General features: G+C 45.1%; 1 protein-coding gene across 1 annotated transcript; it reads right to left on the bottom strand.

Annotated features, from left to right (window-relative positions):
* Positions 1 to 24: 24 nt before the first annotated feature.
* On the bottom strand, positions 25 to 23,550 carry LOC310711087 (uncharacterized protein; the record flags this gene model as incomplete). Its single annotated transcript, XM_083512560.1, has 27 exons — positions 25 to 74; positions 986 to 1,092; positions 2,349 to 2,520; positions 3,232 to 3,360; positions 4,393 to 4,485; positions 4,634 to 4,737; positions 5,720 to 5,894; positions 6,313 to 6,414; positions 7,592 to 7,693; positions 8,709 to 8,810; positions 9,238 to 9,408; positions 9,912 to 10,010; positions 10,510 to 10,616; positions 10,967 to 11,150; positions 13,421 to 13,522; positions 14,026 to 14,127; positions 14,784 to 14,890; positions 15,384 to 15,555; positions 18,470 to 18,574; positions 19,206 to 19,310; positions 19,828 to 19,923; positions 20,017 to 20,112; positions 20,206 to 20,301; positions 21,803 to 21,898; positions 21,992 to 22,087; positions 23,206 to 23,310; positions 23,520 to 23,550. 27 exons carry the CDS (start codon positions 23,548 to 23,550, stop codon positions 25 to 27), a joined length of 3,006 nt encoding a protein of 1,001 aa, XP_083368686.1.
* Positions 23,551 to 26,897: the final 3,347 nt, after the last annotated feature.

The following is a 26,897-nucleotide window of genomic DNA, read 5'->3' as shown; positions in this document are numbered from 1 at the left end:
TCAGGATTAATTTTGTGCAGTGTTTTACTGGTACATCAGCACCTTGATAAAGCAAAGAATGAGGACGACACCAACTGTATGCACAATTAGATCAACTTTGCTTTTTTGCCATTTTTCTCAGCATACACACAGGCACAAAGCACTGGTAAAACACCACACATGAATCCTTTTGCAATCATACATACAATTGCACCCCCCCCTTTGGCAATGTTTAATCTATGTATGTCAGTATTGTTGGAAGAGAGACCTGAAAGAATGGGAAGATGCAGCAAACAGAGATAGATGAATCTGCCAATTTCAGTTTCTTTCATTTCCTCATTTTCCCAGCCTTAAATTCAGATCTCTGCACTTCCTCATCAGATAGCAATAATAATAAAAAATCCTCATGAAAATTCACAAACATTTTAGTACAATTTTTTCCTAATGCATTTTTGCAAAGCACTTCCTCCCATACATTTTTTGTATATAATTTTCGCTAACATATCCATTTTTATGCACATTTTACCTCCGTGGGTGCATTTTTGCACACGTTACTCGGCTGGAGAACTTAAAAGCACAATTCAGAGAAGTGCAAATGTCAAAGGATGGCTGTGTTTCAGTTCGCGTATTGCTTCAGAAAGCGTGGATTAGCCTTTAAATGCAAACTGAATCACATTGCTCCCCTTTCCCCAGCAGCCAATGGTGTGTGTGCAATTTGGAAATTAAAAACTAAAGAGAACAGTGGCGGATACTCAAGACATTGGCTCCCCCTGCAGAAATAAGACTAAGAGTTCAAAAACTCCCCAATCTGGGGAGAAGTTCAGATGACAAGCATTTCAGACACATCCAGCCAAGTCACAGGGAAGAGAGTTGGTGTGGTGAATACCGGGCGCATGACATGTGATATTGGGTAAGTTCACTGTTAACTTGAAAGAGGGGAATCCTTTGCATGACCCATTTCCCCTGGCTGCTCCATATAAGAACTGGATGTGATATCGACACTCACCTGAACAGAAAGATTCTGGGCAGGTGAACCGGACCTTATAGTCATGGCAGACACCCCTTTTTCCTTGCTGGGCATTGATGCAAGCGAACCCATTGACTGCATCATTCCTGCTCAACGACACAAGGCAGAGTATGGGGGACAGGTACAGGGAAAAAATAGTAGCCAAATTTGAGAGAGTGGCCAGTTCCTGATTTCCAGTATACGTGGCAAAAGCTGGTTGAACTCCAGTGGACTGTATTGTGCACAGATTGTTTTCCTGCTTACATCAGAAGCTAGGAACCTTCAGCCAACAGGCCCAACTAGACCGGGCAACCCTCCCTGTTTGGCCCACAAGGCTGTTTTTGCTAAGCTATAGTCACCTGCCCCCCACCTGATGCCATAGATGGTAGCAGGTGCAGGACAGGAAAAGTCATGGCAAAGTGGGGTTTGCAGGAACTGCCTGTCAACTTATTGTGCCTTTGCAAGGGCTGATGAACTTTCCGACGGCAAGAGCTGTTTAACAGTGGAATGGACTCCCTTGGAAGGTAGTGGACTCTCCTTGGAAGTTTTTAAACAGAGCGCTGTGGGTTAAACCACAGAGCCTAGGACTTGTCGATCAGAAGGTTGGCGGTTCAAATCCCTGCGACGGAGTGAGCTCCCATTGCTCGGTCCCCGCTCCTGCTACCCTTGCAGTTCGAAAGCATGTCAAAGTGCAAGTAGATAAATAGGTACCGCTCCGGTGGGAAGGTAAACGGCATTTCCATGCGCTGCTCTGGTTTGCCAGAAGCGGCTTAGTCATGCTGGCCACATGACCTGGAAGCTCCCTCGGCCAATAAAGAGAGATAAGCGTTTAGGGTGACTTTCTCAAATTGTCTTCCATTTTTTAAAAAATCATTTGTAGGTGAAATAAGGCAGATTGCCAAAATAGCCATACATTGAAACTGATGGCATGAGTACACCATTAAAATTCCTGTGTGGGTGATTTCAGGGACAACCATTCTCTAACTCTGAAAGAGCATTGTGCCTATCAGAGTTAAGCCACACGATTCATCATCCCAGTCCTGGGACTCAGCTGTACAGCTACAAATAAAACATTTTAAATGTGTTGTAAAATGCAATATACAAATGTGACACTAGATGTTTTTTAAAAAAGCATTTTCACAGCGTTTTTTTAAATGTGTGTAGATTCCACCCTGGTCTTAAATGCAAAATAAAACAAAATTATACAGTTCTATCCAATTAAGTTCTACTTAGAGAGGAGCTGATGAAATTAATGGACCTATGTTAGTCATGCTCATTAATTCAACAGATTGGAATTGACACTGGATGCAACCTATAGCCATCATCTCCATCTTCCCAATCCAAGCCAGAGAGGAATTCTCACCTGGAAAATATCTGTCCTGTCTGAGAAGCTGGGATTCCATCCACAGTTTGGACCTCGATAGCAAGTGGCTTGTTGCAAATGGCTTTTGGATAGTCCTTTTTGAGGTAGTATATCAGCTCATAGTCCCCAGTTGCACTGGGATTGTCCCGGTTTAACCATTTTGTCTTGCAAACTAAGGGAGAAGAAACCAAGAGAGTAGAGTATTAGAAATTGTTGCAAACCTTCCAGCCCCATATTCCTCTCTGCTTATGGTTGCAATAAAAATAAACCCATGGACATCTATGTTTTCAGAGCATGTAAAGGTAAAGGTAAAGGGACCCCTGACCAGTTGTGGCTGACTCTGGGGTTGCGGCGCTCATCTCGCTTTATTGGCCGAGGGAGCCGGTGTACAGCTTCTGGGTCATATGGCCAGCATGACTAAGCCGCTTCAGGCGAACCAGAGCAGCGCACGGAAACGCCGTTTACCTTCCCGCCGAAGTGGTACCTATTTATCTACTTGCACTTTGACGTGCTTTCAAACTGCTAGGTTGGCAGGAGCAGGGACCAAGCAACGGGAGCTCACCCTGTTGCGGGGATTCGAACAGCCAACCTTCTGATCGGCAAGTCCTAGGTTCTGTGGTTTAACCCACGGCACCACCCACAGAGGTCCAAATGAACTGAACTTCTGAGAAACACAGGCCTATGTGTCAGCATAGTTGCAAGTCGGCACGGTGGGCAAACAAACAGAAAACAGCCCAATTCACGCAAAATTAAAGAGATGCAATATGAAGAGCGTTGCAGTCCCCTGAGACCCAGACATGATAGCTTTGTGTCCAGTTAATAATAATGATAATGAGATGTAAAATTCATGGCTAGAATTTTTCATTTGGATTTTGCTCTTTACCTGGTGCAGGGCTTTGGGGAGTCGTTTGGACTGGCACAGTGTTGATGGGGGTATTAGCTGTCGTTGTCTGCAGAGGCAGAGAGTCAACAGGTGTGCTAGCTGCAGGCGTCAGCCCAGACTGATCCTGGCCTGTTGGGAAAGTGATTGGCACCATTACTTCTGAGAAGGGAGATCTTGGAAAGAAATGGGAAAATCTCCCAACGAAAGAACAGCGGCAAGAAAAATGGATGAGTTATGCAGAGCTGGCTAAATTGACATACAAATTGCGGGACAAGGACAACTGTGACTTTAAGGAAGAATGGGAGCTTTTTACAAATTATCTAAAAAGACAACAAAATGAAATGGACTTCTTGGCAGGTTTTGAATAAACACACACCAATCTATTGGTTGCTAACAGGGTAGATAGATAAGGTAAGGATATGTATAATTTCATAACATGCAGAGAATAATATGTGCTGAGAAATCAGAGAGCTGAGCTTAGGGAAGTCTCTGGAGTGGGTGGGAGGGTTTGAAGGGGGGTGGGAAAAAGGGGGGAAGTAATGAATATTATATGCTTTGATAATCTGTTATGTTGAAATTGTTAATAAAAACATTTTTTTAAAAAAGGAAAGAAATTGGAAAATCAGGATAGATGCTGAATCCTTTCCCTTCAGTAACACCTCCACACCGAGGGCTCATCTACACTTCCCTTTGTCCCATAATCTCTTCTCTTCATTCTGTGATTTCAAGGCACAGGGTCCCAGAGGTTTTCCTTTCGGTCTGTCGCTTTCCCTGGGAAACCCCCTCTCCCTCGATTACTGCTGAATTGGAACAATCCGTAGAAAAGCTGGGATTGAAGCTGGATTATTCCTTCATTGTAGGGGGTTTGGACTAGATGACCATTGGGCCTCTTTCCACTCTGCAGTTCTATGATTCTATGTTTCCCATGTGCTCCGCCAACTGCCTTTCCTCAACTCCGCAGGACAGGAAGCACAGAGTGGCATCTTGAAAGCATTCCCTTGCCTGAAAATGTTCTCCCCCAGTGAAGGTCACAGCTCCGTGGAATATAAATGCGGGGGGGGGGATGTAATAATGTAATAATATTTGTGTATACAAGGAGCTGTGTGGCTTAATGTTTCCACGTTTTCTAGTTCTTCAGCTGCGCACACCTCCATTCCTTACCTTGAGTGGGGAACAGGTTTGTCTCCTGTGTTGCTGGTACAGGTGCAGCAGTTGCAGCAGATGTGGATTCCACCCCAGGCTGGCCTTTTCCTGCTGGAAACATATATGTAATTTAGGTGACATTAGGGACGCGGGTGGTGCTGTGGGTTAAACCACAGCTTATCCCTAATGCAAAGCCTTTTCAATCAGCTCTGCTTTCTTGTATGATTGAGCCGGGGGGGGGGGGGTCTTTGTTACTCACCACAGAAGGAATCAGGACAGGTGAACCGCACCTGATAATCAAGGCAGATGACACCTTTTCCCTGGTGGGCATTGACACAGGCAAATCCACGGGTAGAATCATTCCTGTTTGGATCACAGGAGGCAAAGCAGACATGGAACAGCTGAAGGAGATAGAGCTCTGGCAGTCACTTGAGGTGACATCCCAACATGGCCAGGGAGGCAGGGAAAGCCAAACTCACAAACAGGAGTGAAGGAAGCTGTCATGGCTTATGGGGAAGTCAGACCCTGAAGCTGTCGTGCAACTGAAGCTGTGCTTCCAGGGCTGCAAGTACACAACTGACCAGCTATAGAATAGGCATAGGCAAACTTGGCCCTCCAGATGTTTTGGGACTACAACTCCCACCATCCCTGACCACTGGTCCTGTTAGCTAGGGATGATGGTAGTTGTAGTCTCAGAACATCTGGAGGGCTGAGTTTGCCTATGCCTGCCATAGAATGATGCTTCCAACATGTGATGATAGCTTCAGATCCATGGCAGCCTCAGCTGCAAACACCACATGTGCCTATTCCAGAGGACAGAACAAATCTTAGAATTAGGTCCACAATGCTTATTTCAATTTACAAGAAAGGAGATTCTGAGCAGACATTAGGAAGGACTTTCTTTTGATATGAGCTGCTTGGCTCTTGGAATGGGGTGGACTCTACTTCATTGGAGGTTGGGTGGCCCTCTGTCAGGAGTTATTTATCTATGATTCTTACATTGCAGCGAGTTGAACTACTGGTAGTTGGAGGCTACTTCCAACCCTACAATTCTATGATTTCACTCAACCAACTCACAGATCGCCAAAGTTCTCATAAAGGCAAACGCCCTTATTCCCATTCAAGGCCACCTTCTCTCTGGAGATGGTCAACCCGTGTCTATGAGATATCTGGGGAGACCTTCACAGCTGACAAAGAAGCAGCGCACACAACATCTGCTAGATACAACGTGGAGCAGTCTTGGCTGCCAAAGAAAATCGTTTATAGACAGCCAACTAGGCTCACTTAAGAGCCAGCTCAGACAACTTCTGCCAATCATCTCCAAACTCATCCCACGGAATCTTACACAGCAAACTGTTGCCCAGTCTCGGAAGCTGGGATCCCATCCACTGTCTGGACCTCAATTGCAATTGGATCAAGACAGATTGCGTCAATTTCATTTTCATCCATGATGTCAGAAAGAAGTTCGTAGTCCCCAGTCCCAGAAGGATTATCCCGGTCAAACCAATTGGTCTTGCAAGCTGAAGAAGAAAAAGAAATATGAGTTGTAGCTCATTAAACAGTGATAACAATGGGAAGGCGTTCTCTGTTCGCCCCCAAGTGGAAACAAGCCAGAGCTACAACAACATGCTGCAGAGTCGATTGCCCCTGCCCAGTGTTTCAGCCAACCAACCCATGCCTGCCCTTCAAGATACTGGAGTGGTAGTCAACTGAGTTTTACTCAGAGTAGACCTATTGAAATTAATGGACCTAACTTAGTCATGTTCATTATTTTCAATTGTTCTCCTCTGAGTAGGACTAACTTTAGAGACAATCCTATAAAAAGAATAACAAGTTTTAATTAAGTCGATTTTAAGCAACCATGCTTCTGCTGACTTGGAGCAGGTAACACAAATGAAGGCATATTGCTCACATGCACGCATGCATGCGCGCACACACCTTGCTCTTGAACCTGGGATCCAGTTTTCACTTCTGGAGAGACAGCAGTTGGGGCTAGAAGGGTAACAGGCTCTAATCCTGCTCCAGGTTGATTCTGGTCACCTGTAGAAAAGTGGTTGATGGCTGGAGTGAAAATGTACTTGCATGAATGCTATTTATTTCATTATTTCATTTATATCATACCTATCCCCCAAGGAGCATAAGGTAGCATGATACATCGTTCCTCTCTTAATTTTTTTAATCTGCATGGCAACCCTCTGATGGAGGATATACTTTCATGGCTAAGTAGGAATTTAAACCCTGGTCTGAGTGGGGTTTGAACTCAGCTCCCAAAGGGAAAGGTTGATGTGAGGCTGCAGTATATAAATATATGCAGGAATACATGCCGCTTAGCTAGCTCTTAATTATTTTGAGGTAGAAAAGAGCAAGAAAGGAATCCCTTCCCCAAGAATTTTTTTTTTTTGGGGGGGGAATAATGCCTTTTACTTCCCCCACATAAAGCAACTAAACCTATACACCTGAGGTTTGGCAGGCTTAATCTCCTCTAGAGGGGCTCCTGTGTTTGCAAATTTTATCCAATTTGGTTACCTATTATAGTGAATGTGGGGAGCATAGGGCTTTGTTTTATACAGAAGCAGTTATGGTGTGCTTTGACCAACTGTGCTCAAGGAAGTCCAAATGAAAAGGTCTCTTTGTTAATGGTTCAACCCTACCCTTGTTTAGATAAATAGACCAGTATTTATTTGAGGGCAAGTCATTAAAAAACATAAAACGCTTCTGTGATTTTTCCTACTTTGAATAAATAAAATTGCATCTGATAAGTTTCCTACTTAATTTCCCCTCTCCTGGTAAGTTTCCTATACAGTGGTACCTCTAGTTACGAACTTAATTCATTCCGGAGGACCGTTCTTAACCTGAAACTGTTCTTAACTAGAGGCATGCTTTCGCTAATGGGGCCTCTTGCTGCCACTGCGCCGCTGGCACACGATTTCCATTCTCATCCTGGGGCAAAGTTCTCAACTCGAGGTAACTCTTCCAGGTTAGCAGAGTTTGTATCCTAAAGCGTTTGTAACCTGAGGCGTTTGTAACCCGAGGTACCACTGTATTTAGTTTTAAGCTCTTTCTGCTTTCTCTGTTGTTTCCTGTTTCCTTCTAGGCAAAAGGGTTAGAGATGTATAGAATATCCTAAGAGCAATCTCTACGAGGGGAATACTATAGGTTACCCTTATTTATTCCAAACAGTCCATCTCTTGAAACAGCACAGGCGTTGCATACATACCTTTTGCTGGGATATTTGGACTGCTTTGCACTTGCTCCAAGGTGGGAGTTGGAGCAGGAGGTGTAACAGGCTCTGGTGCTGGTGTGGACTGGATCTCACCACCTATGGAAAAAGATTATGAGTTTGAGGCTGAAGGAAGGGGACCAGTGTGACTGTGGGAGGCTTTGAAGGAAAGGCTACATTCCATTATTTATTTGACCTTCACCATCCCTTTTTTTGTTCTTCCCTTTTACCCATTCTCAAGGATCATATATAGAAGGGCTATGCGCCTCTCCCCTGACCCAATCTGGAGACCACCTGCCCCAGATTCATAACTAAATCAATTGGGGGTGGGGTCAATGTTTAATTAGGGTTTTCAGAACCCTAATTAAATATAAGGGAAGGAGAGGGAAAGAGGAAGGAGGGAATTTGCATCTCCCCTGCCAAAAAATCTCAACCTTCCCTACAGGACTGCACCAGCCCACTTGACCGAATCCTTTGCTCAACTCAAAGTATTGAATCCTTTGCTCACTGGCAAATGTACTGGTCAAAGAGACCCCCTCTAGTTTTCCTGTTCAATGCCATTTCTCCCAGATGGCCTAACCCAGGGCTATCCAATGCTGTTGTTACTTGACTTGGTTGAACCCAACCCCAGACACCCAGAATTGACCTGATTCAATTTGAGATTTGTACGAATCCAGTATACAACCCAAACATATAGTGCATACAATGTGGGACTTAAGCAGTAGTTGGTTTTTCAATCCCTGTGTTCTGGCTTTCTGACTGTGATTCAGTTGTAGACTGGAGAGTATTGGGCTACAGGGCCTGATGTTGGGGAACGAGATAATTTCTATCACCCCTTTATTGTATGTTTTGTTAACTTTGTCCTGCCTGCCACTCCCCTTGTATTCTGGTGGGATTAACTAGGAAAAATTCTAAGATTAGTCCTGGGGGCATGTTCAGTTTGTTTTAGTTTACAGTCCCTTCACATTTGCTTTCCACTTCATGTTACCAAACCTGCTAGGTCTTCTCCTAAGAATGGCACCCAGAGACCACTTTTCTCTCTAGCACACGGATAGCACTTTTGACACTTCTGTATGTATCCCCAGTATCTCTGAAGATAGTATTGCATCCCTACCTTTTACTGGGATTTTTGGACTGCCTTTAATTTCTTCCAAGGTTGGTATTGGGGCAGGAGATGTTACTGGCTCTGGACCTGGTGTGGATGGGATTTCACCACCTATGGAGGAAGATTCCAATTTGAGGCTAAAGGATGAGGACCAATGCGATGCAGTCGTCCCTCCCAGGAAATGCTGTGGCCCTCTGCTTATTCCTTAGGCACTTGTTCTTTGAGCTCCACCTCCAGATGCTACCTTCTTTAGGATTATATACTGCATAACGTATATATAATCTGCCACTGCTAGGAGATGGGATTATTTCTACTATTTCTTTATTGGCTCTTTAGCTAACTTTGTCCTGCTTTCCATTCTCCCGGGATTCCTGACAAATGATGTAGAAGGATTCCTAAAATTAATTCTGGAATTTGAGCAAGTTTGTGTAGCTTTCAGTTCCTGTAGTTCTACTTCATGTTACCAAAGTGTGCGGAATTATCCACTTTTGGGGTCTTCTCCCAAGAATAGCGTTCAGAGAAGGGCTTTTTCTCCAGCAGGTGGATAGGACTTTTGACACTTCTGCATGTATCCCCAGTATCTCTGAAGATAGTATTGCATCCCTACCTTTTACTGGGATTTTTGGACTGCCTTTAATTTCTTCCAAGGTTGGTGTTGGGGCAGGAGATGTTACTGGCTCTGGACCTGGTGTGGATGGGATTTCACCACCTATGGAGGAAGATTCCAATTTGAGGCTAAAGGATGAGGACCAATGCGATGCAGTCGTCCCTCCCAGGAAATGCTGTGGCCCTCTGCTTATTCCTTAGGCACTTGTTCTTTGAGCTCCACCTCCAGATGCTACCTTCTTTAGGATTATATACTGCATAACATATATATAATCTGCCACTGCTAGGAGATGGGATTATTTCTACTATTTCTTTATTGGCTCTTTAGCTAATTTTGTCCTGCTTTCCATTCCCCCAAGATTCCAGACAAATGATGTAGAAGGATTCCTAAAATTAATTCCAGAATTTGAGCAAGTTCATGTAGCTTTCAGCTCCTGTAGTTCCACTTCCTGTTACCGAAGTGTACGGAATTTTTCACCTTTTGGTTCTTCTCCCAAGAATGGCATCCAGAGAAGGGCTTTTTCTCCAGCACGTGGATAGGATCATTGACACTTTGGTTATATAGCCTAAGTATCTCTTGGGATAGCTATAGGGTAGCATACATACCTTTCACTGGGATTTCTGGACTGCTTTCAACTTGTTTCAAGGTGGGAGTTGGGGCAGGAGGTGTAACAGGTTCTGGTCCCAGGGTGGGTGGGATCTCACCTATGGAGAAAGCAGATTGCAATTTGAGGCTAAAGGATGAGGACCAATGCGATGGAGTCATCCCTCACAAGAAATGCTATGGCCCTCTGCTTCTTCCTTAGGCAATTGTTCTTTTCTTTCCATCTCCAGATGCTACCTTCCTTAGGACTGTATATGGCACAACGTGTACATAATCTGTGTCTTAGTTCACCTGTCTGAGCTACCTGCTTTCAGAATGTGGTGTGCTTGTAGTCTAGAGAATGCTATTCATGTGTGCCATTCTTTGGTGGTGGGGATATTTGCATTTTCTAATTTGAAATATGGCTACTTATGTGAAATGTGAGATTATGACACCACCCCAAGCTGCACCAGACTGACAGAAGAAGGTGGCTGCATTATTTTTTCTTTTCTCTTTACCTGTATGGGGAACATTATAAGCTAAAGGTGAGTGCGTTCATTCCTGCAAACTAAAGCAAATTATCACTGCATAATTATTAGAAAAGCACGCTTAGAAACCTACTGGAGCAAAAGGGTGCTGAACAGGTGAACCGCACTCGGTAGTCGTAGCAGAGTTGCCCTTTCGTTTGTTCAGCATTGATGCAGGAAAAGCCAGTGATGACATCATGCCTGCTCAGAGAAAGAAGCAGATAGGTTGCAGTTGCAGTGCACAGAATGTTAGGAGGTACTGAGACAGAGCAAAGTCTGTAACCATAGAAATAGGGGCAGAGCTGTAACTCAGTGGTAGAGCATCTGCCTTGCAAGCTGAAGGTACCAGGCTCAGTCGCCAGCATCTCCAGGGAGAACTTGGAGACATCCCTGCCAGCAATCCTAGAGAGCTGCTGCCAGTCAGTTTTTACAATACTGAGCAAGATGGGCAATTGGTTTGACTCAAGGTAATGAAGCTTCTTATGTTTCTGCAGCTTTGCAGCTAGGCAGTTAAAAATTGCATTGCATACAAGAAAGGCTTAACATCTCACACAGCAATCGGTTGCCCAGCCTTCAAAGGTGGGATCCCATCCACAGTCTGGACCTCGATCGCGAGTGGCATTCTGCATATCTCCTGAGGGTACTTCTGAATGAGGTTAAAAAGGAATTCCTGGTCCCCATCACCCAAAGGATTGTCTTCGTTAAACCAGCGGGTCTTGCAAGTGGAAGGAGACTCTATCAAAAGAGAAGCGATAGGAGGTTTCTTAGAATGCTTATGAAGCATCTGAAGAAGAGAAGCCTTGGTGCCTTGCCAGTGTCCAAGGATAGTCAAATCAAAGGCCTCTGAATTGGGAATTCAGTGCTATGCTTATTTTTTAAATTAATTGGAATCTCTTGTATGATATCTACATCTATACACACATCTATAATTTCCATTTCTTTATCTTCTAGGTCAGGCTGTGAGACTTTATGACCCCTATATGTTGTTGGACTCCAGTTCCTATACTCCTCAGCCAGCATGTTCAACTGTCTGGGATGCTGGGAGTCCAGCAAAATCTGGAAGGTCCACAAGTTTCCCATCCCAATTCTAGGTCTTTCTCCAAAGACTGCACACAGAGAACAACTTGCTCTCCAGCCTGTGGACACCACTTTTGACTCTTGCACATGTCCCAAATGGAGCATTTCTTGAAACAGGCTCTGTGTTGATGACATACCTTGTTTTTTCCCCTGCTGCGGTGAGCTGTGTTGTGGTGTGTGGGTAGGTGGGAGAGGGTACTTACTTGGGGGCTGACATGTTAAGGTAAGAGCCAGTAGCACTTGGTGGGGCTGCAGTACTTTGACTTCTGAGCAGTGGCAAGGCAGAAGCGCGGTCGTTGTGGTAGAATGCACTGCTGGAACCAATCCAGTGTTCCTGCTGGTGCATTTGCACCATGCCAACCTCTCTGCCGCCAGTCACTCCTAGTAAACTGCAGCAACACCAGTGATAACAGGTCAGGTGAGCACTGCTGACCACTATTACTTAGAGCAGTGTTTCCCAACCGGTGTTCCGCGGCACACTAGTGTGCCGCGAGACGTTGCCTGGTGTGCCGTGGGAGGGAGGCGGGCGAGTTGGGCGGCGAGAGGCGGGGCGGCGGCGGCGAGGAGAGGCCGCCCAGCGCGGGGCTCTCGCCGACTGCCTGCCTGGCTGCCTGCGTGGCGCTGACGTCACGGGGCTGTAACGTGCCCCACATAGGCATACGCAGGGCGGCGAGCGAGCTCCCTCCCACATCCCATCGCCGCTCGCTTCGGCCGGCCTACTGGGCTGTCGCAGGCGGAAGGCCTGCGCATGCGCGAGGTTTTCGCACCTTCAGGATTCCCTTCATGCCTTCCTCCTCCCGGGTCCTTGAGAGCGCGGGAAGCGGCAGCGCGAGACCGGCGTTGAGCCTGGTAGGTATTGCGCTTGCCAAGGCAGTCATTTGGGAAATGAAAACTTGCAAAGCAAGCAACCAGTTCAATCTGAAGTACGTGTATGCTTAATATCCTGTATCTGAAACCTGTTCTGCCCCCTCCCCCACACTTGGTGCCATTTTCATCTACACATGCAGCAGAGTAAGTTGACCCAGAATAGTACCAATTCAGATGGCAGATGGGAGAATGACAGTGCTGAATGCTTTCCCATGTAGAACAGTCCCTGCAAATAAAAACCTAGCATATTTGGAAGAGGGATGCTAGCCTAACCATTACCTTCTATGCTGTTACTATTTTATTTTATTTTTTTACATAAGTAAAAAGCGACCTTTCCCCATCTGGCATGGTGGTGTGCCTCGAGATTTTTTTCATGAAACAAGTGTGCCTTTGCCCAAAAAAGGTTGGGAAACACTGACTTAGAGCAAGGAGAAGTCTACTAGAAGGCAGAATGTGGAAGAAGGCATGGTTGTGATCTGTCAGTTAAAGCAATCATCTGGGACAACATAGATGAGTATTTATTTATTTATTTATTTATTTGGACTAGATCTAGGAGCAAAGGCAGATTTAGGGGAGAACAACCGGTTCACCCACACTGAGCACTGAGCCAAGAAGGTGGTACAGGGAGTCCCACAACAATGACTTAGAACAGAAGCTGAGAGTTGAGCTCCCCCCCCCCCCAAAAAAAATGTTTTGGGGTGTTGCATAGAGTGCTGCTGAAATTTGAAAGCCCAAAGTCCGCCACTGCTAGGAGATGGGATTATTTCTACTATTGGCTCTTTAGCTAATTTTGTCCTGCTTTCCATTCTCCTGGGATTCCAGACAAATGATGTAGAAGGATTCCTAAAATAAATTCTGGAATTTGAGCAAGTTTGTGTAGCTTTCAGTTCCTCTAGTTCTACTTCATGTTACCAAAGTGTGTGAAATTATCCACTTTTGGGGTCTTCTCCCAAGAATAGCGTTCAGAGAAGGGCTTTTTCTCCAGCAGGTGGATAGGACTTTTGACACTTCTGTATGTATCCCCAGAATCTCTCAAGATAGCTGTAGTGTTGCATCCCTACCTTTTACTGGGATTTTTGGACTGCCTTTAATTTCTTCCAAGGTTGGTGTTGGGGCAGGAGATGTTACTGGCTCTGGACCTGGTGTGGATGGGATTTCACCACCTATGGAGGAAGATTCCAATTTGAGGCTAAAAGATGAGGACCAATGCAATGCAGTCGTCCCTCCCAGGAAATGCTATGGCCCTCTGCTTATTCCTTAGGCACTTGTTCTTTGAGCTCCACCTCCAGATGCTATCTTCCTTAGGACTGTATATTGCATAACGTGTATATAATCTGCTACTGCTAGGAGATGGGATTATTTCTACTATTTCTTTATTGGCTCTTCAGCTAACTTTGTCCTGCTTTCCATTCCCTGGGATTCCAGACAAATGATGCAGAAGGATTCCTAAAATTAATTCTGGAATTTGAGCAAGTTTGTGTAGCTTTCAGCTCCTGTAGTTCCATTTCCTGTTACCAAAGTGTGTGAAATTTTTCACCTTTTAGTTCTTCTCCCAAGAATGGTATCCAGAGAAGGGCTTTTTCTCCAGCACATGGATAGGATTCTTTGACACTTTGGTTATATAGCCTAAGTATCTCTTGGGATAGCTATAGGGTGGCATACGTACCTTTCACTGGGATTTCTGGACTGCTTTCAACTTGTTTCAAGGTGGGAGTTGGGGCAGGAGGTGTAACAGGTTCTAGTCCCGGGGTGGTTGGGATCTCACCACCTATAGGAAAGGATTCTGAGTTTCAGGCCACTGTGATGGAGCTGGCTCTCCAAAGAAGGAGCTTCATTTTTTGTGTATTAGCCAAACATTCATCTGTCTTTTCCCCTCTTCTTCCTCCTTCATTCATGAAGGAGCGTCTCCACCCCCATCATTCTACCTGGACACTGAGGTCCAGCACCGAGGGCCTTCTGGGGGTTCCCTCACCGTGAGAAGCCAAGTTACAGGGAACCAGTCAGAGGGCCTTCTCAGTAGTGGTGCCCACCCTGTGGAATGCCCTCCCATCAGATGTCAAAGAGAACAACAACTACCAGACTTTTAGAAGACATCTGAAGGCAGCCCTGTTTAGGGAAGCTTTTAATGTTTGATGTACTACGGTATTTTAATATTTTGTTGGAAGTCTCCCAGATTGGCTGGGGAAGCCCAGCCAGATGGGCGGGGTATAAATAATAAATTATTATTATTATTGGGCAAAGAAAATCCTGCATTGCAGGGGTTGGACTAGATGACTCTTGCAGTCTCTTCCAACTCTATGATCCATGCATTACTTAATCTACAATCTGTGGTTTGTCTGACTGCATTCTATTATCTGTTCTACACACTGAACCAGGAAGAATTTCATCAACAGGATTCAAAGAACAAAGCAGTTAAAAACTTACCAGAGCAGAAAGACAGTGGGCAGGTAAATCGCACCTGGTAGTCATGACAGCGCTTGCCTTTTCCCTGGGAGGCATGGATGCAGGAAAAGCCAGTGCGAGCATCATTGCTGTTCAGAGAAAATAAGTCTTAATAGCCTTGTCTTGTGCTATCACATAGGGTTTTCAATGCATTTTCAATGCCTTAAACGGCAATAATGAAAGGGGACTGTGTAGTCATGCCATAAGATATTTACAGGTATTCCAATAAAAGTAAAAGTTGAAGTCGAGCTTTGCATTTCTTTTACGACAAGAATTAAACCACATTGCCAGTGCAACATTGTGCATGCTTATTCAGAGGTGTAGTGGACTCTCATTCATTGGAAGTTTTGAAAAGAAGTTACATGGGGATTCTTTAGCTGTGATTCCTTGATTAGGTGACCCTTGGGATCCCTTCCAACTCTACAGTTCTATTATTCTTTCATATCCCTAGTTTGGACACAAAATGAAAGCTCAAGGCACAGTAAAATAAAAATAAAAATAAATAAATAAATAATAATTAATAATAATAATAAATCCCCCACCAATTTCCAAGACCCATTTCACACAATACTAAATTCTCACGTAGTAAATATCTGCCCAGTCGCAGAAGCTGGGGTCCCATCCAATGTCTGGACCTCTATAGCTGTTGGTTCAGAGCAAATGTCATTGGGATACTTGTCCAAGATGTCAAAGAAGAATTCGTAGTCCCCAGTTCCAGAAGGATCATCTTCATCAAACCAGCGTGTATTGCAAACTGGGGGATTACAAGAACAAAAATACAAGACAACAAAGTTAAAAATCTCCTGAAACCAAAACACAAAGTACAGATACATCTGTTTTATTGGTGCACGTGTAGCAGGGGAGGTAGAAAAGGGACACAGAAAATAGGGAACCTTTGACCCTCTGGATGCTGCTGAACTACAACTCCCATGATCCCTGGCCATTGATCATGCTTGCTGGGGCTGATGGGTCAAAGGTTCCCCACATTTAAACTAAAAGGGACTGAAAACTGATGCAAAAGGTGTGCACATAGTGTGGTTCCATTCAACATTTGGAAAATAAGAAAAAGATGGAGAATTCCTTGTGCACAGGTACTATAGGGGAACAAGGCCACATAATCCAAAACTCCAAAATCCAGGGAGAGATTTGAATGAGGATGCAGAAGCAGCAACCCTAAGTAAAACCACAGCATGCTTTCATGCACACATTGTGATGGGATTGCAGATGTGCCTTGCAGTTCAAAGAGAAATGTTGCTGCAGGAGGCTGAGATTCTGATGTAGGCTAGTCTTTTACACCTACAGGAAATCTAAGGGTTGCACCCAACTAAGTCCTGCTCTTTTTCCATGGAGTTTTCTTGGCAGGGATACTGGAGTGGCTTGCCGGTTCCTGCTCCAGGTGGATCATGTTTGGTCAAAACTCTCCATTATGACCTGTCCATCTTGGGTGGCCCTGCATAGCATAGCTCATAGCTTCTCTGAGTTATTCAAGCTCCTTCGCCACGGCAAGGCAGTGATCCAGCATCTCAAAAAGCAGAGACATCACCTTGCCAACAAAGGTCCGTATAGTTAAAGCTATGGTTTTCCCAGTAGTGATGTATGGAAGTGAGAGCTGGACCATAAAGAAGGCTGATCGCCAAAGAATTGATGCTTTTGAATTATGGTGCTGGAGGAGACTCTTGAGAGTCCCATGGTCTGCAAGAAGATCAAACCTATCCATTCTTAAGGAAATCAGCCCTGAGTGCTCACTGGAAGGACAGATCCTGAAGCTGAGGCTCCAAGACTTTGGCCACCTCATGAGAAGAGAAGACTCCCTGGAAAAGACCCTGATGTTGGGAAAGATGGAGGGCACAAGGAGAAGGGGATGACAGAGGATGAGATGGTTGGACAGTGTTCTCGAAGCTACCAGCATGAGTTTGACCAAACTGCGGGAGGCAGTGGAAGACAGGAGTGCCTGGCGTGCTCTGGTCCATGGGGTCACGAAGAGTCGGACACAACTAAACAACTAAACAACAAAAGTCCTTGCTCAAAGTAGACCCATTAAAATTAATGGATCTAAGCCTGCCATGCTCATTGATTTCAAAGAGTCTACCCTGGGTAGGATTAATGCTGCATACAACTCTGTGGACATCTTTATGAGGAAGGGCTGTAACTTTGCAATATGCAGAAGGTTCCAGGTTCAATGCCTGGCAACTCCAGGAAGGGATGGGAAGAGCTCCAGCTTGAAACCCTGGAGAGCCACTGCCAATCAGTGTAGACAATCCTGAGCTAGATTGTGCACCATGGGCCCATGCAGCCCTCATCCTTATTTCATGCAGCTGGAGTGGAGCCAGGGAGGGGAGTGAGTGAGAAAAAATGCAATGGACAATATATGAAATGAATGGAGTGGTGTAAGTAGGAGAGTTGGGGGGAAGCCCTCTGAAAGTGATTAGCTCAGCTCTCTGCCAAGAATGATCTGACTCTTCTCTGGTAGCCCACTGAGGGTAGAGAGAAAGAAGGGGGTGGCAGAGAGGGTGGTTGTGACTCCTATACACTAAGCTCTGTGTGGGATAAATCCAGACTCATAGGCTTAATGCATGAATGGGTTAAGACCATAGAGTAGACTGTTCTGTCAAACTTAGTTAGGTTACTCCCCCTAACCTTGAGAGGTTATCAAGCCTTGGTTCTTTCCTTCCACTGTGTGAACTCTACCAGGCTTAAGCTCCATCCTCCGAGCTTAAACTATGTGGCTTTAGCAAGCTGTCATGGTTTTTCTAAACAAATAATTTAGAAAACATTTGGAACCATTTTGAAACCTAAGTTATACATACTGTCTGTCTTTCTTGCTGCTGTATAGAAAAGCACATGAATCTGACCTTTGATGAGTTGGTAAGTAAACCATTTTTAACTTACCAAATGTGTGGTCTCTTTCTTTTCTAACGGAAGTTGTAAAATTTGGAAGCAACTTAGGGATATTTTAAAAAGTTTAACAGCCTCTATTTCCACACTTTACTTGGCTGTATGTTTTGTGATTTTAAATCTCTGCTGGGGCTCTGCTGGGGCTTGCCCCAAACCTGGATCTAGGCATCCAGGGAATTCTCCTTTTATTTTACCATATTTAGTATTTTTTATATTTAACCAATATACAAATCAAATTAACACTCAAATTGATCCCATCCACCACTGGATTCAGCCCTGCCCAATACTGGCATGTGTCCCACCAACAGATTAGAAGGGTGTCCCTCCTTTTACCAATTGCTATTTTGTCTGTCTCTCCTCTCTGCTCATCCCTACCTTTCTGGGGACTTTGGGTAAGAATCTGCTCTGAGTCAGGGGTTGGAGCTAGAGATGCAAAATCTTCCTCTCCACACTCATCATCATCATCATTGAAATGACCATCATTTTCTACAGAGATGGATACAAAGTAGATAATGATTCCCCCCCATACCGTGGCAACCTAGGATGCCCTGTGAACACACCAATGGGGTCCAAGGACCTAATTCTGAACCATTAAAGTGTGTCTATTTGGAAACTTGGGGCTGGGCCAAAAGATTTTTGAGAAACTGCCCCTTACAAACATTGATCCAGTCCCCTCTCCTAGTTCATCAATCTTTCAAAAGTTGAGGAAGTGCTGTAGCTCAGTGGTAGATCATCTGCTTTGCATGAAGAACCCAGGTTAAATCCTTTCTTACCTCCTTTTTTACTCTCAGCACTGGTGGTTTCTTCTGGTCCAGGTTGAGGTGTCTGAGCTGGAGGAAAAGTTGTCTCTGGTCCCAACTGAGCCTGGGCGGTGGGAGCTGAAGAAGAAGATTAGAGGTGAAACTTGTGTTGTATCTTGTTTGGGGGGGGGAGGGAGGCATGTGGGTTTCCCAGGGGTATATGGTTGGCCAGGGTGGAAAACAGGAAGCTGGACTAGATGGTGAGGTCTGAATCTAGATTCAATCCAGATCGCGCAAACATCAGCAGAGCCCAACTGGGTCTGATTAGCCACCTCTTTCTCCTCTTCTTACCCCCCTTCTGACCCCCTGCAGTGGTGGTTTGTTCCAGTCCAAGGTAAGGCGTCTGGGCTGGAGGTAAAGTAGTATCTGGTATTAATGGCCTTAATGGAACGTGGGGAGTGGGGGCTGAAGAAAAATGCCATAGGTGAAACTTTGTGGTTCAGCCTTAGTAGTATCAGATGCATATATTTCTCCATGGGGATTTTTGACCCATGAAAGGCCAGCCTGTTTTCCTCCACTCGTGACAAATATCAGAAAGGATGTTGAGTGTCCAGGAAGCCCTGTCATCCAAAGGAAATGGAACCAGGTGGTACCTCTGTGCAGAAATTCCTATCTCAACTCAAAAGTGAGGACTGCCCAATATTCTACATGACACATCAACAGAGCTAAATTAATTCTGTGCCTTGAAACCTCTTTCCCTTTTTCTTACCTCCTTTCTGACCTTCGGCACTTGTGGTTTGTTCTGGTCCAAGGTGAGGTGTCTGGGCTGGAGGGAATGTCGTTTCTGGTCTTAATGGAACCTGGGGAGTGGGCTCTGAAGAAAGAGTTCAGTGATTCAACTTGGGGTGCAGACTTGGGAGTGGTAACTGAACTGTGGGGTTCTGAGCCTCCTTGAAGGAATGCCCACTTGCTTCAACTGATTCTTGACATTTATATTTGTAAATTAAGCAAATATCACAAAGGACATTGTTAGTGTTCAGTGCAGTCTACCACCCAAATAAAATGAAATTGGGTGGCATCTCTTCTCAGAAATTCTAGTCACCTCTTAAACATGGGGAACACACAATATTCTAGATCAGTGGTTCCCAACTGGTGATCTGAGAACCCTGGGGGGGGGGGTCTGCATAACTCACCCAGGGCGTCTGTGGCACCATTCACATAACAAAAACTACTATAGGTAAGTCAAATTTTCAAAAGCATGGGGTGCATGGCTCGGCTTGTCAAAAACAGAGGGCCAGGAGCATGTAGCTAATTATGAGCTACTGTTCTAGATGACTCAAATGGCAACAGATCCCAACCAGTTGAGTAGACACCTCTGTTTCCATTCCTACCTCCCTTCAGAATGGTGGTTTGTTCTGGTCCAGGGTGAGGCGTCTGGACTGGAGGTAAAGTTGTCTCTGGTCTCAATGGAACCTGGGGAGTGGGCTCTGAAGAAAGAGTTCAGAGATTATTGTTCTAGATGACTCAAATGGCAAACAGATCCTAACCAGTTGATTAGACACCTCTGTTTCCATTCCTACCTCCCTTCAGAATGGTGGTTTGTTCTGGTCCAGGGTGAGGCGTCTGGACTGGAGGTAAAGTTGTCTCTGGTCTCAATGGAACCTGGGGAGTGGGCTCTGAAGAAAGAGTTCAGAGATTATTGTTCTAGATGACTCAAATGGCAAACAGATCCTAACCAGTTGATTAGACATCTCTGTTTCCATTCCTACCTCCCTTCAGAATGGTGGTTTGTTCTGGTCCAGGGTGAGGTGTCTGGACTGGAGGTAAAGTTGTCTCTGGTCTCAATGGCACCTGGGGAGTGGGCTCTGAAGAAAGAGTTCAGAGATTAAACTTGGGGTGCAGACTTGGGAGTGGTAGCTGAACTGTGGGGTTCTGTGCCTCCTTGAAGGAATGCCTACTTGCTTTAATTCATTATTGACATTTATATTTGTAAATTAAGCAAATATCACAAAAGACATTGTGCGTGTTCAGTGCAGTCTACCACCCAAAGGAAATTCAGTTGGGTGGCATCTCTTCCTAGAAATTCTAGTCACCTCTTAGACGTGGGGAAAACGCAATACTCAGATCAGTGGTTCCCAGTTGGTGATCTGTGGACACTCAGAGGGTCTGTGGCACCATTCACATAACAAAAACTTCTACAGAGATATCAAAATTTTCAAAAGCATGGGGTGCATGGCTTGACTTTTGAAAAACAGAGGGCCTGCAGTACTTAGCTAATTAGGAACAACTGATCTAGACGACTCAAATGGCAACAGCTCCCAATCAGTTGATTAGGCATCTCTGTTTCTATTCCTACTGTGATGGCGCAATGACATTCCCCCCCCCCCCCTCGGCGCCATTGGGCCTGCCCTCACGCAAATATAGTGCAACCATCTCACAGTACACCAATTACATGAATTTCTACAAATTACCCCACATTATCTAGTGGGGGGCTTGTGTGAGGGAAAACTTTATGATTTGGAGTCTCAGGCAGGATTTGATCAAATAAACAAGAAAGATTTTATTAAACAAAGGGCACTTCTGCTTATAATGTTTTTTTCAGGAAACTGGTCACCTAATAATATTTATACTAAACCTAAGTGTTGTTATGAACTTCTGATCAAGCACAGCTTCTTTTAAACTTCAGTTGCTTATGTTCAGTTACTTTACTTCAGGTAGATGTTACAGGTTTTTAGACTAAAGGGTAAATGTTCAGCTTATTTCTAGTTATTTCACTTCAGTTCTTTCTCAGTTGCACAGCTGTTGCCGCTTAATACATTGGTTCTTAAACAAGGTGGTACTTCTTGTCAGTTACACACCCCTTTGACAACCCTACTGCTGAGGTACTCCAAGTAACAGACCCAAGGGATCACCACACCCCTCTTAACTTGTTTGGGAGTATTCCCTTTTTGTAGCAGAATCTCTCCCCTCCTGACTGGAATAAGACTTAAGTAGACTGTATCTTTCCAGCTTCTACTTCTGGCTCAGCCTCAGCCTCCCAGTTAATTCCTGGCCTATTACTCTCACAGGACACCATACACTGTCCTTCACACTAAACTCCTTTCTGTAGCTTTTGATATATTACTCAGAGTGGATGTTTCTACCCAGAACCAACTCTTTCTCTTCTCACTCCCTACCTCCCAAACTGAAACCTGTCTCCCAACCTAAAACCTGTCTCTCCAAATCCTCTCTTTTTCAACTCCTGCTCTTGGAACCCCGGCCAATAAGAAGTGCCATTCATTAACTGTTTGCGGGCAGGGAAAAAGAAAAAGAAAACACTTGATAATGCACCCTGCCCAGAAAAACAAACTTTCCCATCATACCTACCTCCTTTCAGAATGGTGGTTTGTTCTGGTCCAGGGTGAGGTGTCTGGGCTGGTGGTAAAGTCGTCTCTGGTCTCAATGGAACCTGTGGAGTAGGGGCTGAAGAAAGAGTTCAGAAATTATTGTTCTAGATGACTCAAATGGCAAACAGATCCTAACCAGTTGATTAGACACCTCTGTTTCAATTCCTACCTCCCTTCAGAATGGTGGTTTGTTCTGGTCCAAGGTGTGGTGTCTGGGCTGGAGGTAATGTCGTTTCTGGTCTTAATGGAATCTGGGGAGTGGGCTCTGAAGAAAGAGTTCAGAGATTAAACTTGGGGTGCAGACTTGGGAGTGGTAGCTGAACTGTGGGGTTCTGTGCCTCCTTGAAGGAATGCCCACTTGCTTCAATTCATTCTTGACATTTATATTTGTAAATTAAGCAAATATCACAAAGGACATTGTTAGTGTTCAGTGCAGTCTACCACCCAAAGAAAATGCAGTTGGGTGGCATCTCTTCCCAGAAATTCTAATCACCTTTTAGACGTGGGGAACACACAATATTCTAGATCAGTGGTTCCCAATTGGTGATCTGCAGACCCCAGGGGGTCTGCATAACCCACCCAGGTAGTCCGTGGCACCATTCACATAACGAAAGCTACTATAGAGATATCAAAATTTTCAAAAGCATGGGGTGCATGGCTTGGCTTTTCAAAAAAGTGGCCCTGCAGTATTTAGCTAATTAGGAACAACTGTTCTAGATGACTCAAATGGCAACAGATCTCAACCAGTTGATTAGACACCTCTGTTTCCATTCCTACCTCCCTTCAAAATGGTGGTTTGTTCTGGTCCAAGGTGAGGTGTCTGGGCTGGGGGTAAAGTCGTCTCTGGTCTTAATGGAACCTGTGGAGTGGGGGCTGAAGAAAAAGTTCAGAGATTATTGTTCTAGATGACTCAAATGGCAACAGATCCCAACCAGTTGAGTAGACACCTCTGTTTCCATTCCTACCTCCCTTCAGAATGGTGGTTTGTTCTGGTCCAAGGTGAGGTGTCTGGGCTGGAGGTAAAGTCGTTTCCTGTCTCAATGGAGCCTGGGGGCTGGGGGCTGATAAGAAATGTCAGAAGTGAAACTTTTGGTGCAACCACAGTCATATCAGATGCATACATTTCTCCATGGGGATTTTTGACCTCATTGATGGTTTTCCTCCTCTCCTGCTAGGTATCTATATTTGCAACAAGCATATATCACAAAGGACATTAAGTGCCCAGTAAGGTCTGTCATCCAAAGCAAATGGAACCAGGTAGTGATTCTATGCAGGGATTCCTATCTTAACTCAAAACTGAGGACTGTGCTATATTCTACATGACACAAGAGCAGCCGAGCCCAAATGAGTCTGTGCCTTGCCATATCTTTTTCCTGTTCTTACCTCCTTTCTGACTCTCGGCACTGGTGGTTTGTTCTGGTCCAGGCTGAGGTGTCTGGACTGGAGGTAAAGTTGTCTCTGTTCCCAGTGGAGCCTGGGGGCTGGGGACTGAAGAGAGAATTCAGAAATGAAATTTGGGCGCAGACATGGGAGTGGCAGCTGAAGACATTTCTCTGTGTCCAAATGAAGGAAAGCCCACTTACTTCAATCTACTCCAGGTTTTTATATTTGTAAATTAAGCAAATATCACAAATGATATTGTGAGTGTCCAGTGCAGTCCACCACCCAAAGAAGATGCAGTTGGGTGATGTCTCCACCCAGAAGTTCTTCCCACCTCCCGGAAGTCATATGCTGGATGACTCAAATGGCAACAGATCCCAACCAGTTGATTTGACGTCCCTCTTTCCATTATTACCTCCCTTCTGACCCTCAGCACTGGGGGTTGGCTCTGGTTCAGGGTGAAAGGTCTGAGCAGGAGGTAAAGTCTCTGGTGTCAATGTTGCTGAAGGGCTTGAGGCTATAAGGAGAAAGAACACAGCTTGCTTGCTTGCATTCCATTTACTAAAGCACTTTGTCGAGTCCTCTATTTTTTTTTTAAACCTGTGGCACATTTCAACCTGTACATTATCTCCCAACCCCAACCAGTTCTTTGTACTTATTCCATAAGCATCCCGTCCTGAAGAGTTTGAATTGGTAATGATAGGTATTGAAGTCTGTACTGTAGGTTGCTGCACATTATTTGTATATTTGGCTTGAGGGAGTGCTATTAGGTTTGTTTGTGCACCATGTACCAACGTAAAATGGGTGGTAGTGGCCATGCTGGAGCTAATCTAATTGATGTGAGGGAAGTTTCTATAATCAGCTGTGACAGTGTGACACTAAAAAGGCATGCTAATATGGAGAACCTTTCAAAGGCTTTCTGACAACCACCTGCTTGGACTGGCTTTAAGAACGTCAGAAGAACCTGCTTGAACAGGTCATTGGCCAGTCTAGTCCAGTATCCTGTTCTCACATTGGCCAAACAGATGCCTATGGGAAACCTGGAATCAGGACCAGAGTGCAGCAGCCACTCTCCCCACTTGTGATGTCCAACAACTGGTCTTCAGAGGCAATTTTTGTGGCCAGTAGCCATTGATAGCCTGCTCCTCCATGAATCTGTCTATTTTAAAGCCTTCCAATTTGGTGGCCATCACTACATCTTGTGGGAGCACAGTTGAACTATGCAGTGTGAGAAGATTTCCTCTTCCTTTTGTCCATGTCCTCAAACTTGAAACATTTGTGTTCTGGGCTAAGCCTGCAACTATGGGGAGATTTCAGGGATACTTGAATATGATGCAATTCTGTAATATTTTTCTGGCATTTCTTCGAGGTCATTTGGTTGGGTGACTGGCTTTGGTTTTCATGTGATTCTGTCTTGGCCTTCAGGAAGAGATGTGCTATGTGCCCAAGCAAGCAAGCAAGCATTTGCAAAATACTTGGGAACATAACACATCAACGCCCAAGCACCTTACGCTTCTGACTAAGCCCTGCTCAGGCACCTGTCTTATCCTTTGGACTCCCATTTGTAGTCAAGACAGAAGGAGAAGGATCTGATGGAACTCTAGCCTCCTCCCCACCCTGGACCAATATATATTGTTACATGCTACCCCAATCTCCAAGTGGGTTCCAGTGCTTAGCCGGGGTTTGGGCTCCTTGAAACGAAGGTCAGTGGAGACTGGGGTGTCTCTGGGATATACATTTTATTTATACATGTATACATCCTGAGCATTGGATGGATGGGCTCATAGCACTAACAACCCATCAGATTCCTATTAGGTTTCCAGGGGAGCCCCAAAGCCCAGCAATGAGCAAGTCATATCTCTGTGTCCTCCAGCTTCCAGAATTCAGGGCTCAGGTTTTTCACTCTCTCACACAACAACTCTGGCTTTTGTTCTCCTAAGTACCAGCCAGGTCAGGGGGTGGGGGAAAGCCCCCCATTTGTTCCATGGCACAGAGCAACTTCTTTGTTAAACCGTGATACATAACCAGTCAGCCAAAGCCATTGCCTTGAGATAGGAACCAGACTGGCAAACTTGCTAGTATACATTCTATACCCACAGGTGCAGGATCCCAATAATTGGAAGAGATTTAGGGCATCATCCAGACTGACTCTCCCCCCCAAAACTCATAACAGTCTATTATGAGTGTGCACAGGCCCCCAATATTCACCTTGAATCAGATCCCTAAATAAATTCACGGCAGTCCTTTCAAGTAGTTATGGTATTGGTAACAGAAATGTGGAAATGCTCACCAGTAGGACAGTAGGCTTCGGGGCAAGTGAAGCGCACTTGATAGTCACGGCATGCCTTGCCCTTTTCTTGCTGGGCATTGATACAAGTAAAGCCACTGGTGGCATCATTCCTGTTGGGAACACAGGGAAGAACAGGGTGTCAGGGATGGGCCAAGGAAAGGCAGCCGCAAGAGGCAGAAATTCAAAGATAAGAACCCAGCTAAGGAACCCGTATCTCACACAGAAAACTTCTGCCCAGTCTCAGACGCCGGAATCCCATCCACTGTTTGGACCTCAATGGCAAGTGGCTGGGGGCAGATGATGTGGGGATTTTCATCCCAGAACTGGGACAGGAGTTCGTAGTCCCCAGTCCCGGAAGGATTGTCGCGGTCAAACCAACGGGTCTTGCATTCTGCAAAAGAAGTGTGGGGGGGGGGGGCGGGGAGAGAGAGAGAGAGAGAGAGAGAGAAAAGAAAAACTGACTTTCAAAGGAAGCAGGTGCCTTTGGTCTTCCCTTCAAAGAAATAAGAATGCTGGAAAGTCACAACTATTTTTTTTTTTAAATGCTGCAATATAGAACCGTGGAATTATAGAGTTGGAGGGGGCCATGGGCATAGCCAGGATTTTTTTGGGGGGGGCAGGTTTTTGTTAGGGGGGGGCAGGTTTTTGTTGAGGGGCAGAACCTCAGATTTGTATTAATTTGTATTGTTTTGTATTGATGGGGGACAGCTGCCCCCCGCCCCCCTGGGCTACACCCATAGAAAGAATCACCTCATTCAACCTCCTGCATCAGAGCTATATACTCAGCTGTCTTTGCCAGAGAGCTCACAAAATTACAGCGGCATGTTATCGATTGTAAATCACTTAATGGCTTGGGCAGCTCTCAAATTAAATCACCCGTGCTTTCTTTCATTCCCACGTGATGAGGAGGTTCTGCCTCCACTGTTAGAGACTGTATATGAGTTGGAATATCGGCTGCCTGTAATCGCAAGTGGGGAGAGCTACTGGCTCACTCTGGTCCTGTTTGTGGACTTCCCAGAGGCATCCATTTGGCCACTGTGGGAACAGGATACTGGTCTAGAGGAGACCCAGCAGGGCTCTTCCTATTAGCACCAGGCACTTGGCTCGCAACAAACCCCAGATCCCAAATCATTTGGAATTTCCTCAGAGTGGGTTGAGGCAGATCGCAGCACAGTGGGTTGAATCCACCCGGCATGATCCAGGACTGTCAAAAGGAGGGATGGCCGGGGAACTGCATGTTTAATCAGAGATTGAAACCCTACTTAAACATGGAGTTGGTGGCAGGTTAGGGGGCACAGAAATGCAGGCAGAGGCTTTCATCTGTCCTTCTTTCTCCTTTCCTCCCACTGGACACATATTGAATTTAAGTCTACCCAAACATGAGTTTCAATATGTAATTTATAAT

Source organism: Podarcis liolepis (genome assembly GCF_965112155.1).
Source record: "Podarcis liolepis genome assembly, chromosome: 7".
In the NCBI taxonomy this organism is placed as follows: Eukaryota; Metazoa; Chordata; class Lepidosauria; order Squamata; family Lacertidae; genus Podarcis; species Podarcis liolepis.
The sequence above is the reverse complement of the archived record's forward strand: the minus strand, read 5'-3'. Positions and strand labels throughout refer to the sequence as shown.